This window comes from Corvus moneduloides, chromosome 1 (genome assembly GCF_009650955.1).
Source record: "Corvus moneduloides isolate bCorMon1 chromosome 1, bCorMon1.pri, whole genome shotgun sequence".
NCBI classification, from domain to species: Eukaryota; Metazoa; Chordata; class Aves; order Passeriformes; family Corvidae; genus Corvus; species Corvus moneduloides.
Window position 1 is genome coordinate 91949232 of NC_045476.1, and position 18021 is coordinate 91967252.

The 18021-nt window shown below is 39.9% G+C and overlaps 1 protein-coding gene across 8 annotated transcripts in view; it reads right to left on the bottom strand.

The window, feature by feature from the left end:
• DDC (dopa decarboxylase) overlaps positions 1–18021 on the bottom strand; it is a 73955-nt gene that overhangs the window by 36709 nt on the left and 19225 nt on the right. For all 8 annotated transcript variants that reach the window (XM_032118654.1, XM_032118634.1, XM_032118618.1 and 5 more), the window contains 4 exons: positions 14875–15111; positions 8229–8342; positions 7463–7582; positions 2534–2668 (listed from right to left, as the gene is read on the bottom strand). In XM_032118654.1, coding sequence (XP_031974545.1) covers positions 2534–2668; positions 7463–7582; positions 8229–8342; positions 14875–15075 — 570 coding nt within the window. In that variant the 5' untranslated portion in view covers positions 15076–15111. The remainder of the gene's footprint in view (positions 1–2533; positions 2669–7462; positions 7583–8228; positions 8343–14874; positions 15112–18021) is intronic.

Sequence of the window (18021 nt, forward strand, 5' to 3'; positions counted from 1 at the left end):
TGTACAATGGAAAAATGTATTTTAGAACTTATTTATACTACAATTGCAAATAAGCAAACTATAATAATACACTGAGGTTGTTAGCCAGTCAGAACCCCTAAATAGCTTCATCAAGACTCAAAAATTGTAGCAAGATTCCTTTCCAAACGCATTCTTGCATTGCTGGGCTGTATCAGTGAATGGTTTTCCCTCCCACAGAATGGCTTACGTTTAACTTTCTTTTGTGGATTATTGCCTGTGAGTCACACAGGTCTGTTCTTAATGCAGAAGGAACAGTGAGCTCGGCAACAATCTGCTTGGAAAGGTCAGCAGTATCTTAAGGCAAATCCTTCTGTAAACATAAGATCCTCTGACCTTCAGTAGGCAGGAAGGCCTGTCAGTCCTCATTTCAGGTCAGTCTCTTATATGGGACAAAAAAGTCAAAGCAAGTAAAAGGTTTTGTGCATCACTGGGTCGGTCAGAGCTCTGGGACTGGTGGTCTGTGCAATATTGACCTTAGGGTCCCAAGCAAAAAAAAAAAGGCTAAATATCCTTTGTGCCTCTTGAAAGCAGTCATGTTTTGTCATAGTTTCCTGTCCTGAATCTTCTCACCATGCAAGTGTAGTCCCTCTTCCCACCAGCAAAGAGCAAGTATAGTGTTAACTTCTTCTACCACACTTTCTAACATACACTTAGCAGTAAATCAAAGTAAGGCTGAAACCTGGCCATTTTACCCTGCATATCAGATATTAGTTTAAAATAAACATTAAGTACTAAGAGAGGGGTTATTTTCTGTCTCATTGACATGTAGGTAAGAAAATGTCACAGATATTAAGAGAAACAACTTTGGATGGCCCTTCAGTAGGATTACTGTGTCAGAAATGTAGCAGCAGCAGAACTCACATGAGCAGAATTTGTTTTCATTAACATTAAAAGCCCCTCATAGTCATGGCCTGCTGAGAATTTAGTGTAACTCAGTCTGTTAAATACCACTCACAGTCAGAAATCAAGGATTACGTTTTCTGTTTCCTTGTAAGATTTTTTTAGTTGGATTGACAGATGGATATCTTAAAGGTTTTCCTTTTTTCAAAAAAAACAATATTTTGGTTTCTTCAAGTACTGTGACCAATTTTCTTTATATTCACACATTAGGTTTTTCTGTGTACATGCATCTTTACCCATGCATGCATATAGGGGGAGGATGTATGTGTGTTTGTTTGCACATGAGCTTGTAGGAGGAAAATGCTGTGTGCACAGATGGACGTAGAAGACTGGATGTAACAAAAGATGGCCTAGACTTACTAAAATAACTGAAATCATTACCTTATTTAATTATATCTTTACTTACTTCAAGCAAGCTCTTCATAAAGATATTTAACACTGACATCTGGATATTTGACCTTTATATTATGATAGCACACATGAAATTCCAGTTCACTTATCACAGAATCATAGAATGGCCTGGGTTGGATTGGAAGGGACCTTACAGATCACCTAGTACAAATCCCACTGTCACGGGCAGGGACACCTTTCACTAGACAAGGTTGCGCAGAGCTTCATCCGTCCTGGTCTTGCAAACCTCCAGGGGTGGGACATCCACAACTTCTGTAGGCAATCTGTTCCAGAGCCTCACCACTCTCAGAGTAAAGAATTTCTTTAATATGATCACCCTACTAGCAGTTTTAAATCATTCCCCCTTGTCCTGTCACTACATGCTCTTGTAAAAAGTCCATGTCTTTCTTGTAGGCTGCTTTAGGTCACAATTTGGTCGCTGCTTTAGGTCAGCCCAAAACCTTCTCTTCTCCAGGCTGAACAATCCTAATTCTCTCAGACTTTCTTCATAGAAGAAGTGCTTAATCCTCTGATCATCCTGATGTCCCTCCTCTGGACTCACTCCAACAGGTCCATGTCCTCCCTGTGCTGGGGCCCCCAGAGCTGGATGCAGCACTGCAGGTGGGGTCTCACCAGAGCAGAGCAGAGGGGCAGAATCCCCTCCCTCACCCTGCTGCCCACACTGCTTTGGATACAGCCCAGGACACGTTTGGCTTTCTGGGCTGTGAGTGCACAGTGCTGGGTCATGTCCAGCCTCTCATCCCCCAGCAACCCCAAGTCCTTCTGGGCAGGGCTGCTCTGATTTGTTCATCCCCCAGCCTATGTTGGTACTGGGAGTTGCCCAGATCCAGGTGCAGCACCTTGCACTTTGTCTTATTAAAGCTCATGGGATTCCCATGGGCCCAATTTTCAAGTTTGTCCAGGTCCCTCTAGATGGCATCCCATTCTCAGGTGTGTAAACTGCACCACTCAGTTCAGTGTCATCTCCAAATTTGCTGAGGGTGCACTCAGTCCCTTCGTCTATGTCATTAATGAAGATAATAAACAACACTGATCCCAATACGGACCACTGTGGAACACACTTATGATGTACAGTAAGATTTAAACAACCAAAATCAAATAGTCACCAATCCAGAGTTAATACCAAATTCACCTGCCTATTCAGATGGCTGTAATTATTAAGTATAGACACTGTGTTTCCACGTTAATGAGAGGTACTCACCTGATCAGAAGCATAAGCCACCAGCCTGCCCATGATCTCTGCTTCTGTTAGCTCAGGCTGTTCTGACTGCACCCGTCTGATAGTCTTTGTTCTTGCAGCAAGCAGTGCAATCAGGGTGGCCTCACTTGCACTCCCCTGTGGGACAAATTGAGGGAAGATTCAAAATCAAAACATTGCAGAAGAAGAAAAGCAGCATTTATTCTGCATGAATTGTGAAGTTCTTAACAGAAACTGCAGATGAGAAACTGTGCAATCTCAAGTTTTTTTAAAAATATGTCTGACAGCAAGGGAGGAATCTCTGTTTAATCTTGGTCTCCTCCTGGATGCCTTTGCCTGTTCTCTTTAATCTCTGTGCTTGTTCAGTTTAGGCAACAGCCTTGCAATCAGTGCTAGAAAGCTGGACTCACAGTGATGCCATGATGATTTGTTGCCTTTTCTTTTACACCCCTGTTGTACCGTTTTACAACTTCTGTATTCCTAGTGCTTTTTGCCTACATTCGTGTTTGTTCAGCTAGGAGACTAAACATTTTAGAAGCTTCGTAGCTAGGGATCAGTGTGCCCCAGACCCCAAGGTCCTCTCCAGCACACATTCTGTAAATTAAGACAGAACCATCCAGGGAAAGGCTCCTAGGGGAGGGGGGCTCACTCGAGCCTCTCATTGGGGAATCTTTGATAGATATGCTAATTAGTAAAACCTATAAGGTTATATCCGATCTTTTGGGGTGGGTATTGTGGTGTGCATTTCGGTGCATTCGACCTGGACATAGTGCACCTAAGGATCCTTAAAATAAATACCAAGGTAAAATCATTATTTCCCCTCTAACCATGTTTGACTCTTGATTTTAAGACTAGGAAAAGGCATCAATAAACTCAAATGTATGTGAAAAGACTCTCAAACCAGGCACTAATCTGATGTTAACTCATAACAATGTCAGAGTAACTGTTGATTTCTGCACATTTAACTTCCATCAGAACCTGAATTCCAACTCTCACTTCTATCAAGCAACATGCCTAATTATATGCCTTCTTTCATATTAGAATTACCCTGGGCAAGTAAATTATTGTGGCTAAAAGGGAAAAAAACCACTGAAAAACCAAAACTGCTATGATTCAATATAGTTAACTGCACTTCAAAGTATTAGTTATGTATGTTTTCTTCATCACCAACAAAGATGAAAGGAACGGTCACACATTATTTCTAAATTGCACTTTGACTCACAAAACATCAGTTTAAAATGTGTCTTGGATACTCTGTGACAACAGAAAGGAGAAATTTTTGAATCAATTTATCAGTAAATTTCACAGAATACAACTTCCCAGAAATTCTTTATACGGTTTCCATCTAGAACATGCACCTGAAACATGCCCTAAACTGCTCTTTTAAACTGTAAGTAGCAGTTTGTAAATACATGCTTATAAATTTCAGTGTATTGGGGTGTCTCTATGCGAGATGAAGTTTTTAGGTACTTTCAAAGTTGATCAAACATCATGTGACTCATAACAGTGCGATGAATAGTCACTTATATTAATATTTATGTCTCAGAAATATCCCCAGTGTGAACAAACTAATTCTCCCTTCCCTCTGTTGAAGACCAGCGTATATTTATGAATGACAACAAATTTTTCAGTATTTGAGAAATATTCTTATTTCCCTGAAGGTGGGCCTGATCTGACAGATTTCATATGTGAGAATGATCCCAGTGAATTCAGACTTTCTCCTATACTGAAGTTAGCTGAACTATTCGTATGAGACCAAGCTGCCTTCTACACATGTCAACATCTCAACAGTGAATGAGTGCAATCCAGCTGAAATTCAACAGCCTCATCAATGGAGTAAACAGGGAAAAGGACAGTCCCCAAACATTCACTGAATGTATTGGCAATGATAAATATATTTTATCTACCTTTCTGGTGGTGTGAGATTTGAGGAATGTAGACCCCAGGGCAAAAAGACAAACTGGAGACAGTTTTGTGTACTTTTTTGCATTTTTTATAGCTGCTGTTGCTGCATACAGTATTATGGCAACTGAGGGAAATATTACAGATACAGTATGGAATAAGGATACAAATACTCCTTTTGGTCAAGTAAGGTAGAACTTCCATGTGGAGGCAAGGGGTGAAGGAAATTCGGTTTATTAATAACAGAAAACATAATTTGGCAATCTCCTCCTTTAATGTTATTCTGTATATGGTCTGTAGCTGGACAGAGCTCTCATAAGAATATCAGAACATGGAGAAATCATCCTACTTTTTCTGTCTAAAAAGTCAAAATAGCTGAAATAAAATAACTATTTACACTGTTAGTGTATTTCCAGGACATGTATGGAATACGCATGTTACAAAAATGGGCATTAATATATAGAAGAAAATGACTGTAAGAAATTTCAAAGATTAAGGCATTAATTTGGGATCTGGAAATTTAGGCCTCACTATTCTGGTGATAGTCTGGCTGGGTGGGCAGATGACTTTGGCTGAAGAATAGCCTCGTCTTTCTGAGGAGTGCCACAAGATATCCTGGGTCTTCATCTATGTTGGTGCATAGTCAATGTACACAACAGTTCTTGTATGAATTTCCTTTTACAGAAACAAGGATGAAAAGAAAAGGGCCTGTTGCCCAGCTGAATTTTGCCTCCTGATATACAGCTGGGATGCAGCCTAAAGGCACCTGAATCCAAAACAGGGAAATGTTTTTGGATGTCTCACGATAGACCCAGGCATTTTCCCCTTGCCTCAGTTTCCGTAAATGACTTTTTTTATACTGAGTCACCTTTTTTACACTGAAGCTTTTTACACTGCTTGCAGATCCTGGTTTGCAACGCTCTTCTATACACTTGGCACCAAAGCCTTCTGCTAAAAATTTTTGAGGAAAAAAAACGCCTTGGTTCTTGAACTACTTGGCTAACTGACAAGTAAGATAAACCAGCAGTGTTCTTTGCCAGGCCAAAGATATTTTTGTCTCACCCCTAAAATACTTCTTCTTTGCAGAGCAAGAAAACTCTTTAAAATTCAAAGCAGGTACACTTTCCAGCAATTTATCTAGAATGAACAGCAGGATACAAACTTCAGGAAGAAAGTTGCTTTCTCACTTATTTTTGAAAGCTGTTTTTTCTCCTCTTGAATGCTGTATTCTGCATTAAGTGAAGGATGATGATACCTCTGCTTTTACCACAGTCAAACAAAGGTTGCCATGGCAAGCAGGCTCAAGAGGCGGAAGAAATATCAGCAAGAGCTGATGTTCATGTCCACCAGCGCTCTGAACTGAAATTTTCTTTCATCTTTTGCCATTTTGAAGTGTCATCTTGCACACAACAACAAAGTGCTTCATATTGATATAGACTTTCAAATGTAATTAAGAGGCAATTTTTCACAGGCTCAGTTTTATCCAATAGCACAATAATTACTTGGCATTTACGAACAGAATGACTGGCACTTTCACGCACTCACATTGTCTTTGCCTCACGCTCTCTGGCTTGGATCATTATTGTTTCAAGAGCAAGACAAGAGGATCTGCAGCCCAAATGACTGCATCGTAAGCAGGAACACAGAGCCCACTTTCGATTCTGAAACTGACTGGTTTCTGATGAAAATTATGGGCAATCCAGCACTGTCAGCCTGGAGGGGCAACATTTCCTGCTGATAACAATCAGGCATAATTGCTTGCTTTCACTGGTACAAAATAGATGCTGCTAAGATGCAGGAGGGAAGCTTGATTTCTTGAACATAAAGCCCTCCCTAGCAATCGTAATGATAAACATACTAACAGAGCAAGCAGATGGGTAAAGAACTACACTGGATATACACTGGTGTAGGTACAGCTCCATCTAGGACAATGACAGCATTTGGGTTAAATTCATTCTTGCCTGGGAAGATGTTGGGAAGAATTCACTGGAATATGCTGTAGGCATTTGCAGCTGAGATCAAAGAAAGAAGCCCCCAGTTCTAGCATCTAATTCAGATGTATATTAGAAGCCTGTCATAGGATAAAATGGATTGTGCCCTGGCCTGCAATGACCAGACTCCAGAGATTATCAAAGGAGCACAGAACAATTATTTAAATTTCAATCTTCTTCATAGTAGAGATCTATTTTAGATAGGTTAATAACTGTGACCAGAGCTGCATTTGCAGAATGACCATGTGCTAGTGGAGGCATGGTTGACAAACAATACAGCTTTATTATGCATGCAAGATTGCCCATTAATGATATATTCATTATTGTTCAGGTTATCTGTTCGGACATTATAAGTTTCATTAAGCAGTCAATATCAAAGTCTGGGGTTTTCTTCCAGTTTGGATATGCCATGTAGTCTCAAAATTGTATCATGTACTGATAGAACTGCTTAGATTCAAATTTTAAGCAGCTCTTCATTTTCTTATAATACTCTGATATTTCCTTTTGTTATGTAAGAAAAACTTGAAATAATTTCAATCTCTTTAGCAAAAATTGATAGACTTTCTACTACATTCTGCTATTTCTATTTATCAAAGTTTATCTCCAGTGTTCTGTGGAAACTAACTGAAGTAAACAATTGCACATGTAAAAGGCAGACTTCTAACTTCAGCTACGAAACATTGCTGCATATTGTTGGTTAGTATGAGCTCAATTCACTGAGTAACAAATTAAAGTCTCCATCCTACATTATTCTGATTTGAATATTAAGCCTAAATTTTAAATTGAACTACTAGCAATTCTTCACTGAGAAGTGTTTTAGAAATCGGTTGCTCTAAAAACAAAAGCATTACTTTCATGAATGATCCTGCCCACCTATAGACATTCTCACAGACCATCAGTCTTTCTGAAAATTTGAAAGGAACCCATGTGGCAGCAGAAAAAAAAAAGTATTTCTTTCATTAGTGTCTTAGTATAAAGACTTAACAAAATCATGAATTCACTAACTCAATCCATATTCTTTTTTCATGTCCCCTCTTACCTGAATGACTCCTCCACCTTGGCCATCCTTCCCAGCTAAAAACTCTTCAGGCAAATTAACCATCTTCCCTAGCCAATCCAGCATGACAGTCTCCAGCTCAGTGCAAGCTGGACTTGAAGCCTGTGTTGAAAAACAGGGCAGAGGGAATAATCTCACTAGACCGTGAAGAGAAATCAGATCTACCAGAGGAAGAATAATTCTTTCTTTCTTTCTTTTGACTATAAAGGAAGAGACCAGACTAACGTCACAAGCCAAGTTAGGGACCTGAAGACCATTTTGTGCATGTAGTTTCTAACATTTACTAAAAAAATGTCAAAATAGCCCTTACATAGAACAACGATGATCAAATGTCAAAGCAGGATTTGCATCTTGCGTATGTTTTTTTAAATCAAATACCAGCCTCTTCTGAGAAGAGTATACCTCACATGAATGTGGGGGTTTAAAGACAATTTTCCATTCATCCAGATGAAAAGAGAAACAACAACACTGGGTGCTAAACAATAGTTATACTTCTTTCTGGATTACCAGTATGTTTGCATTGCTACCACTAATTCTAAATGTTGGTGATTTTTCAAGAACAAATCTTATTCCTGGAATCATTCAGGGTGTCTACGTACAAACCCTTAATTAATCAAAGAAATTTACCTACAAAAATACTCCTGAGACTTCATTGCTATTGATCAATAATTTCATTGTAGAATGTTACTGAAATGCTTAAAATCTTGGCATGGTGAAGCGCCATTACCACACACCAGAGTAAACTCACCCAAGAGAAGCCCACACATCCTATTCCACCACACAACATATCTGCAAGAAGAGCCGGGAAGGAAGAGGCTGCAGGGAAGTAGGCAAAAAAGTACGGACTGTGCCAGTGAGTCACCTGTAACAAAGGGAAAATAGCTATTTTTAACTAATAAGGGAAGCAGAAACAAATTGTCACCAAAAAAAAGGTTAGAGGTTGTGACAAGCCAGCAGTTCTTGACTACCTGGCTGTAACACAGGATCCCATTTTTTAGAAAAACTTACCTTGTTTTTTTCACGATTTTTTATCTATCTTTTACCCAAATTAAAAATAAGTAAGTTGTCACCCCAACCCCCAAACAGCTCCAAAATCAGAGTTCTCCATTTATCTTCCTAGAAGGCAAGGATTGTGTTGGCCATGGCAGCCTGAGCTGCTGTGCAGTACACTGTTCTTAAGCCTCTACCATCAGGGACTCTCTGGTATTTTGTTTTTCCATCTCTGTCCTGCAACTGACATAGGAAGAGTGTCTTCAGTGCAGAAGAGGTCCACAGAACTCTTACCCACACTCTCGTGTTATTTGCTAATACTCAGGCACTGAATCTGGCCAAACAGCTCCTCACCACAAAGTCCCATGACTCACAAAAACAACCCATCCCAGTATACAATACCTTCTGTACAAAATTAAACTCTCATCTCCCTTTAACAAGTTGTGATTTATAGACAATTTCACTTTGTATGTACTAATATGAGAGAACAACATGCATAAATGGTAGTCAATTGTCTTGCCAAAGCAACATTAGAATTGTCTTATGTAACATCCAAGCAATCTTAAGGATCTGTGAGATACTTGATAGTGCTCCACAACTCCAATCTAATAAAATTCAAAAGCAGGAAATGTACAGCCACACTGTAATGTTCAGTGGAAATAATGGGGTATGTGAGACGTTTGGCAAAAACTGCTTACACATTCAAGATAAAAGGCGAGTTTTTGAAAAAATGCTTCTAGAGCTGTAAGCAAGAATTCAGCAGAATCTATTTAAGATTTTTTTCACGGCTGGAAATCAAGAGGCTGCTGAGTTATTGAAGGCTAGCCTTTTCTTACACCATTTTGTTTCCTTTTTTTTAAAATACTGGAATTCTTCTGTTACAACTGGAGGACAGTAAGAATATACATTCTTTCTTGCCTGTTTCTGTGCTGTGTTGTTCCACATTCCCACCTCTGATGAATTTTACTTTTTACACTGCTCTCTCTCCCAGACCGTGGTAAGATTTCTGGTTCTGGAGCAATCTCATGGATTGCTGTACCACACTGTTCTGCATGCTGCAAATAATCCCTTTCTTTCCTCTTCTAACCTTCCTCATGCCAACAACCAGCTCTTCTTTAAGGGATGTGGTCCATGTTAAGGGGAAACTGCCTCAACTCTTCACAGAGTGAATTAGGTATCTCTTTCCCTGATGCAGTGTACCAATTTCAGATGCCCCCATCTCTTTCACATGAAAACATCTCCTATTCGTTACAATTTCCCACTGTCTAAACTAGCCCTGTATCTGGTATGTTCAAGATTTCATTTTTACTGGTCACTAGATTCAAACCTGTCAAATCAGTTATCCAAAGACAAGCCACTGTGAATATTTTCAGCTGTATCTCATATTGGGTCAGGATATCTTTCTTTGCTGTAACAAAGTTTTAGAGCACTTGTGGCAAATGCCTTCTCTTCACAAGTCAGAAAAAAAACCCCAGATGGGTCATGGTGCTTCACAGGAAAACAATAAAATATTCAAGAAGCAATGGTCCCTGCTAGGATCCACATGCACAGACTTTCACTGATGTCCATAATGAGCCAGAGCTGCCACTGTTCATCTCCCCAGCTCTAATCCTCTGTAATCTGTAAGACTTGTGACATTCATCTTGGGTTAATCAAGTTAAACTGACTGCTTGCTGGGAGCCATTTGTTTGATGAAACACAGCAGATTCCAGTTGCACCACTCACACAAAGCGAAAAAGCTAAAAGCCCTGGGGCAAGCACAGCTGCACTTCTTCCTCCTGCCTCCCCTTCCCCCGTCCCTTGAAGCAGCTGTAAAATTCTTTTTTTTCACCATGTTGGAACAGACGCACTTAGTCAGATATTGCAAAAAGCCCGACGTAATTGATGCCTGTTTTTTCAGCCCTCTGCTGATAAATAATGATACACAAATGTCTTGGGTTCACTCTAATTACCACTCTAGTGCCTCTCAGAGACATTTTATTTCCAAGATTTCTTCTAAGGATGTCTTTCTCTGGCTTGCTTACTCTAAGCAATAGTCTTCCTTTACCACACACTAAGGATAGGTGCTTCAGCTGAAGCTTCATAGATTAATGGATCCAATGTGAGGAAAATTAGCATCTTTAGTACTGCTATTTGCGGTTACACATACACTTGATCATATTCAGCTCTAAAAAAGGAGGAGAACAAAGCAAATCTAAGAGAGAAAGGCGACTCTGATTGATATTTTTACATACAGGTCCTTTCCATGTTGTCTACCTGCTGTGGAGATCAGAGTTCTGCAGTTACTCCCTCTGTCTCTGTGTTAGTATCGGGAACTTACCACCATTATTGTCATTATCATTTGGTGGACTACCCTTTGAAGGTTTACCTTACATTTCACAATAAGTCCTCATAAAGAAGTTTCAACACTTATGAATGCTTGAACCCTGTCCTACAGGGTAAAGATAGCAACAGATACTACATTATTATTGCTTCACACAATTAATTGATCCCTGATCTTCTGAAGGAACACCATTTTCACATTTTTAGTCATACAATACGGAGCAAATATCTGAACACAGCTAACACAGTAAAGGTGTCAGCATGAATGAAACAAGAATCACTTACGGGCCACTAATAGCTTACAGGCAAAACAAGGGTTTATGATATGTCATATAATTTATTCTTTCTGAAGAAGCCCTTTCTGAAGTTCTTCATTTATAAAACGGATATAAGACATTCCCTGGTGAAACAGTGGAAAAATGCTATAGATGAAAAACACTAGATGTACTTTTAAATTAAATATTATTCTTGTCAGGAAAAACATGGGAAGAAGATTAAGGGAAAATATAATCTGAACAATTAGGGCATAAATATCTTTGCAGACTGGCTGGATAACCTGGTAAGGAGACCTTTAAACCAGGAATGATAAGGGAAGGGGAGAAAAACCCACAATCAAGGGAGGAAGATAGACCAAGCTGGCAAGCAAAGGGTGAAGCGTAACGTGGACATGAGAGAACTCAAAAAGGAGCTAAGGCTAAAGCAGACTGTTCCCCAATGCACCCACATAAATAAGGAAGTGCTGAGAGGGCAGCATTAGGGCAGGGGCGGGACAGAGGGGCTCACATCTTTTCTGGGAAATCAAGACAAATGGGTGCCTCTCTGAAGCACACCACATAGGGAACAAACAGGAGGAAACAGAAGGCTGTGTGCAAGTACACAGCTGTGATTTCGCTGGGATCACAGATATGCTGTGGGATTGCTCGCGTGACTGAAGTGCTGCAGCAGATGAGGACAGGCTCCTCAGGAAGGTCAGACCAGGAAGGTGAGGCAGAGGAGTGGTCCTTTATGCAAGAGAACAGCAGGAATGCACTGGCCTCTGCCTGAGAATGGACAATGAGCCAGTCAAGAACTTGTGAGTCAGGACTGGTGAAGGTCTCAAGATGGGCAACATTTGGGGGTGCGTGTCTGCTACAGACCACTTGATGAGAAGAAGCACATGAGTGCACCATTCAGACAGCTGGAAGAAACCTCATGTTCACAAGTCATAGTCCTCACATCTGCTGGGCAGACAACACAGCAGGACACAATCAGTCCAGGAGGGTTCTGGAGTGCCTGGGAAAAAGTGGAAGAACTGATGAAAATGTTCCCATGGTGTGGGACTGCACATTTACCAACAGAAAAGAATTGGTGAAGGCAGTGTCCTGGGCTGCATCCAAAGCAGCGTGGGCAGCAGGGCAAGGGAGGGGGATTCTGCCCCTCTGCTCTGCTCTGGTGAGACCCCACCTGCAGTGCTGCATCCAGCTCTGGGGTCCCAGCATAGGGAGGACATGGACCTTGTAGAACGAGTCCAGAGGAAGAACATCAAGATGATCAGAGGAATGGAGCACCTCTCCTGTGAAGAAAGGCTGAGAGAAATGGGATTTCTCAGCCTGGAAAACAGAAGGCTTTGGGGTGATCTAACTGTGGCCTTCCAGTACCTGAAGGGAGCCTACAAGAAAGATGGAGAGAGACTCATTTCAAGGGCATGTAGTGATAGGACATGACAGAATGGTTTTAAACTGAGAGTAGCTTTAGATTATATATTTGAAAAAAATTCTTTACTGTGAGGGTGGTGAGGCACTGTAACAGTTGCCCAAGGAGGTTGTGGGTGCTCCATCCCTGGAAGTGTTCAAGGCTAGATCAGATGGAGAATGAAGGGGAAAGGCCAATACTGTTTAAGATCTTAACTATAAACCTCAGTGATGAGACAGAGTGCACCCTCAGCAGTGTTGCTCTGAAGAAATGGACCTGGGGATCCGGGTGGCCAAGCTGAACAGCAGTGTGCCCTGGCAGCAGTGTGACCCAAGACCATCCTGGGCCATGGTAACAAACTGTTGCCAGAAGGTCAAAAGAGGTGATCCTTCCCTTCTATGCAGCAGTGGTAAGGCCACATCTGGAATGCCACATCCAGTTCTGGGCTCTCCAGTACAAGGAACAAAGACATGGTTATACTGGAGTGATTCCAGTGAAAGACCATGAAGATAATTAATTTCTGCATCTGTCATATTACAGGCTGCTGAAAGAGCTGGGGTTGTTCAGCCTGCAGGAAGCTCAGGGGGCATTTTGTTAATGTGCATAAACACCCCATGGGAGGGTGTATAGAAGATGAAGCTGGATTTTTCTCAGAAGTACCCAGGGAGAAGACATCAAGAAATGTGCACGAATCAAAATACAGAAAATTCCACTTGAATGTAAGAAAAAGCTTTATTACTGGGAGGATGATCCAGCCTTGGAACAGGACAGCAGAGTTCATCCTTGGAGATATTCATGACCAATTGGACATAGTCCTGAACAACCTGCTCTAGCTGACTCAGCACTGAGCAGTGGGGATGGACTAAATGACCTCCAGAGATACCATCCAATCTCTACTGTACTATGACCTCGTGATTCTGTGCTCATGTGAGTCTTCAGAATTGAGTATAAACAAGACAGGTAGAATCAGAGTTACTCTAAGAACTGGGATTTATATTGTGCTCTTTGTGTCATTTCACACCGGTGAAAAAATTTAGGATAGAATATTTTTTTCAGAATGCATCACATTGTAAAAGTAAATTTGTTTGCAGGGCACGTAAATATCAAGAAAAAGTCAATTTAGTTAAGAGGGAACATGACATGTTGATGACATAATTAGAATTCAATGTCTCGCTTTCTATTCTCAAATGATTCATCTCTTATTTTCTAAGCCATTATTATTTTATTGAAAGTTTGAAAGTTTGCAAGTGTTCAAAGTGTTTGCTCTTCTACTTCACAGACATTACTGTTTTCCTCCAATGAAAAAGAAAAGGCAATTATACCTATGAGCAGCAATTAAAATATTTGCATGTGTTGGACATAATTCTCTTATCTAATCTGCATTGATTTAATTCTCTTGGATTTAAGACGTCATCCACAAACTTTTGAAAAGAGTGCAGAGATTTCAATTGACTTCAGTGGAGCTTTTGCCTGTTAAAGGACAGCAGGGCTGGCTCCAAGGAAAACAAGATAAAGTCATATTGAATATCAAATAATTATATTGGTCAATGAAAAGGAATTGGTATTATACTACACTGACTAAAGACATTTCCAGATTGTGATGTCCACTCCCATCACAATCATATCACCTATCTGCATCTAGAGAAGAAACCCAAAGTGTTTATTGCAGAGATCCAAAGGAGAGATTCCTCATTGACATGTACTAATAATTCAGCCCTCTTCAAGCTACTTAGAGGCTTTAGGAGACAAGCATATACTTAAAATAAAAAAGGTGTACCATGAGTGGAAGAAGAAGAAAGATTCAGGCCTGGACAAATGCCAGATGCTTTGTTCTGCATTGTCTGCCCAGTAGTGATCTATTCAAGGACTAGTATTTAGGCAGTGGCTGTCTGCCTTAAAAGCTACGAGAAGAAGTTGACATTTAGGAGAGTAAGTCAACAGAATAAGTATTAGGGAGAATCCTTTCCAGTCAACTCTGTAATAAAAAGAAATCTCCTAAGAGAATGTTAACATTTAAAGATCAGCTTGAAGGAGCCGTTTGGGCACAGCAGACTAATAAAAATACTATTTTGTAAAATATTTACTGTGCTATGAAAGTAGTAAAAATATCACATGAAATTGAAAGTTATGAACTTTTGCCTTAACCAGTTCAAGGGAGGAAAGGGAGTTATTTCCAAAAGTAAGCTATGCATGAAGGAAAAGAATGATTTGATTATTTCTAGGAAGAACAGAAAACATTAGTTAGATCATATTTAACATGTAAAGCTGACTCCTGCCTTCTAAAAGTTAATCAGTGTGGGTCCTTATCTTGGTAAAGTCTAGCTGCACAGTCTTCAACCCACACTTTCTTTAAGGTCTTTGAAAACCTAAATGCAGTACTGAACAGTGCACTACAGTTCCATTTTTCTTACCCCTGGCATAATGATCTTCTCAATGTCTTTAAAGACATCCTCAAAGCTCTCAGGATCCTGGGGTGCACAGTCTGCGATGAGGGGCCTTAGGTATCCTGGTTCCACATCTGGGAAGACCTGTCGTTTTTCTATCTTCTCCAGGTAATCCGCAACATAGTCCACCATCTCCTTCCCTCTCTTGCGGAATTCTGCAGCATCCATGGGTATCAGCACTTAGGTCTTGTTCTCAGAAAAACACTTTAGAAAAGAGGGAAAAACAGTCATTTTTGAAAGAAAATGTTACTAGTTTTAAGCCTGTTATTCAGATGATTTATAGGAAGACTCATATGGCCATGATATAGGTTAGCTTAACACAGATAGACAGTAAGTGTAGCACAGAAGAACAGTAGAAGCACAGTGATGAAGATTCAAAATTACACATTTAATCCCTACAGCTGCTGGTTGACACAAGGATGTGGCACTGTTAAGTGGCACATAATCAACTCCCTCCTGCCTTATAAAGAGGTCTAAGACAACAGCCTGCTGTGTGTCTCTATTATAATCAGTAATAACAAACTGTAACAACCACAGTTATCACAGTGATCCACTGTGCAGCCCTGTCATTTTATCTGCTTGTTGACTCCTGTCTAGCCTCAAGATTTAACTTCTTTACTCTTTCACTGTAAATGCACATGCTGTGTCATCTACAAAACTTTGTTTCTTTGAGAGGTTTCAAACAGAATTCACTTCAAGTTGATCTGTACTGTATTTTGCAGGAGAATTTGAGGAGTCTCTGTCTGGGGCTGTCCATGTTTCCAAGATGTTGGGCTGCAGCTCCAGGCATTCTTTGAGGTAGGGAGATTGTGTGAGCACACCCAAGGTGATCTGCGGCTCAGCTGAGATGAGCTGGAGTTCACCTGCAAAGTGCTCTGCAAACACAAATTTGTGATACGAGGGTGTCTGCTCCTGCCACCCCTGGCCCACCCAACCTTTTTACTCTGTGTAGCTGTGCATTTTGAGTACTTATTTAATATACAGTTGAAACTTTGTATTCACTGAGTACTTAAAAAGTGTCCCAGCATCTTTACAAACTCAGGTTGAGGGATACTGTTCCTTGGGATCTAGTAAGAAGATCGGCAAGTGGAAAAAGGACTTGCTGGTGTCAAGAACTACTGTGCTTAGCTCACATACCTTTAGATCTTCGCTTTGTAAGGAAATAATTATATTAAGCACAATGTGAATATTAGATAATTAGGAGACAATTTTTCAGATATCAAGTATTTGTGGTAAGGATTTATAACTGAGGACACCATTTTGAGAAAAGAGAAACTCCTGGGCTTTATTACATTTAAATTAGTACTGTAACATCACAAAAGAAAGACATCGTTAATAAGCACTGTCCTAGAGACATCTCTGCTGCTACAAATAGAGGATCTGGGATTTGTGTGGAGCAGCAGCTGCTGCTACTTAAGAAGGCAAGATGCTGCTGTAGGTCATGAAACACTTGGGAGAGCAAGGATCTGCACAGTAGGGACTCCTAGACTCCCCAGAGAATGGCTGTTCCTGTTGCTATTTTACTAGAGTTTTAGTATTCTCTTTAATCATAATGTAAATGTTTATTTGGCTGTGTCTACGCCTTTCATCAAGGGGCATTAGGACCTCTCTCATATCTTGCTACTAAGTTGCTGGAGATACATTACCAGTGGTCACTGCAGTCCTTACAGTCTCCAGTGAGCAGCTTTGTGTGTCAGAACCCTTTTTGAAAAGTTGTGTTTAAGCAAGCAGTTTTGTTTCTACTCCTCTAAAATCAGGATGATTCAGTTTCTTCCATACCCCCTAAATCTTATGTGCATTTTCACTTAACACATCTTTGTTCACTGTTCAAAAATTTAATAATCTTTCTAAAGAAATCAGCATGAACTGCAGCAATCAATATGCATCTCTGGCAGCAATCTAATTACACCCCAAGGCTCTGTTCTTTGGTTTAAATATTTTTGCCAGAAGAAATCTAAATATTGTACTATTGCACTTCTTTTTCAATGCATCTCTAACTTAACCCTTAACTTATTCTATTGTGTTTTCTTTTATGCTACTTCATTCACGAGTTCATTGCTATAGCATGCTCTAAGGAATTTGCATGAGGTAACCTGTTATTTTTTTTCCTCTAGTTTCAAAGAAGAAAGCTGTGAAAAAAAGAATTTAACACACAACTGACAAATTAGTGGGAGATGCCTGAGACTGAACTGACTCAGAACATGAAGACTGGTGTTTCCAGCACCACTGCTGCTCACCACTGTGTTAGTTATTCCTACAGACCTCCACACACGGATCAGTTCTGCTGAGTATCTCGTTCCACATCTGTGGTTCCAGTGAACGCTAAGTACAGCATCAAGAAAGGTAAGAGTGTCACTGTGTAAGAGCATCACTAAACTACTCTCTAGCTTTACTTCATAGTAATCAAATATAGGGCACCACTTAACATCAAAAGTGCTGTGGATCGCTTAAAATACTAATCAAATGGCATAAATTAAATCACATTGTGTGCAAGCTCAAAACAGCTCCCAAACATGCAGAAAAAAGTGAATTTACTTTATCATATTACCAGAACACAGATGGTATTTTTTATAGCTTGCGACCAGTTTTCCACGAACTAATTTTTTTTTCCAGAAATTCGTATTACATTTACATCATCTTGGTGCTACACAGTATGCTGATATAATTTATTGTCATTTTTATTATTTGAACTTTGGACAAAGTTCTTTTTGGATATCAGGATAAGCAAATAAATTTTATATCTAAATATCAGATACATATTCTGTGATTTCAGTCTATTGCTATGGAATTCAAATTTGACAAAATACACATTTTGTATAGTCACTGAGATCCTGTTTGTTATTGGCTAACTTTACTTTTTCCCAAGAATGTCATAAATCACTGTTGCAATAGCAAAATTCAGATAAAGAATTAAACTACAGGGGAAACCCACTGTTTTGCATGGAAGAAGTAGCTGAACCAGGAGGCTTAAGCATTAAGAACAGAAGATTGAGCCTTCCATCCCAAATGTGCTACAGTGGTTGCAGTGTTATAAATTGATATGAACTAGTATTTACTTAACCTCTAACATTCTTACAACTCAGTTTGATCCAGTGAAATATGTCAATCTGCTCC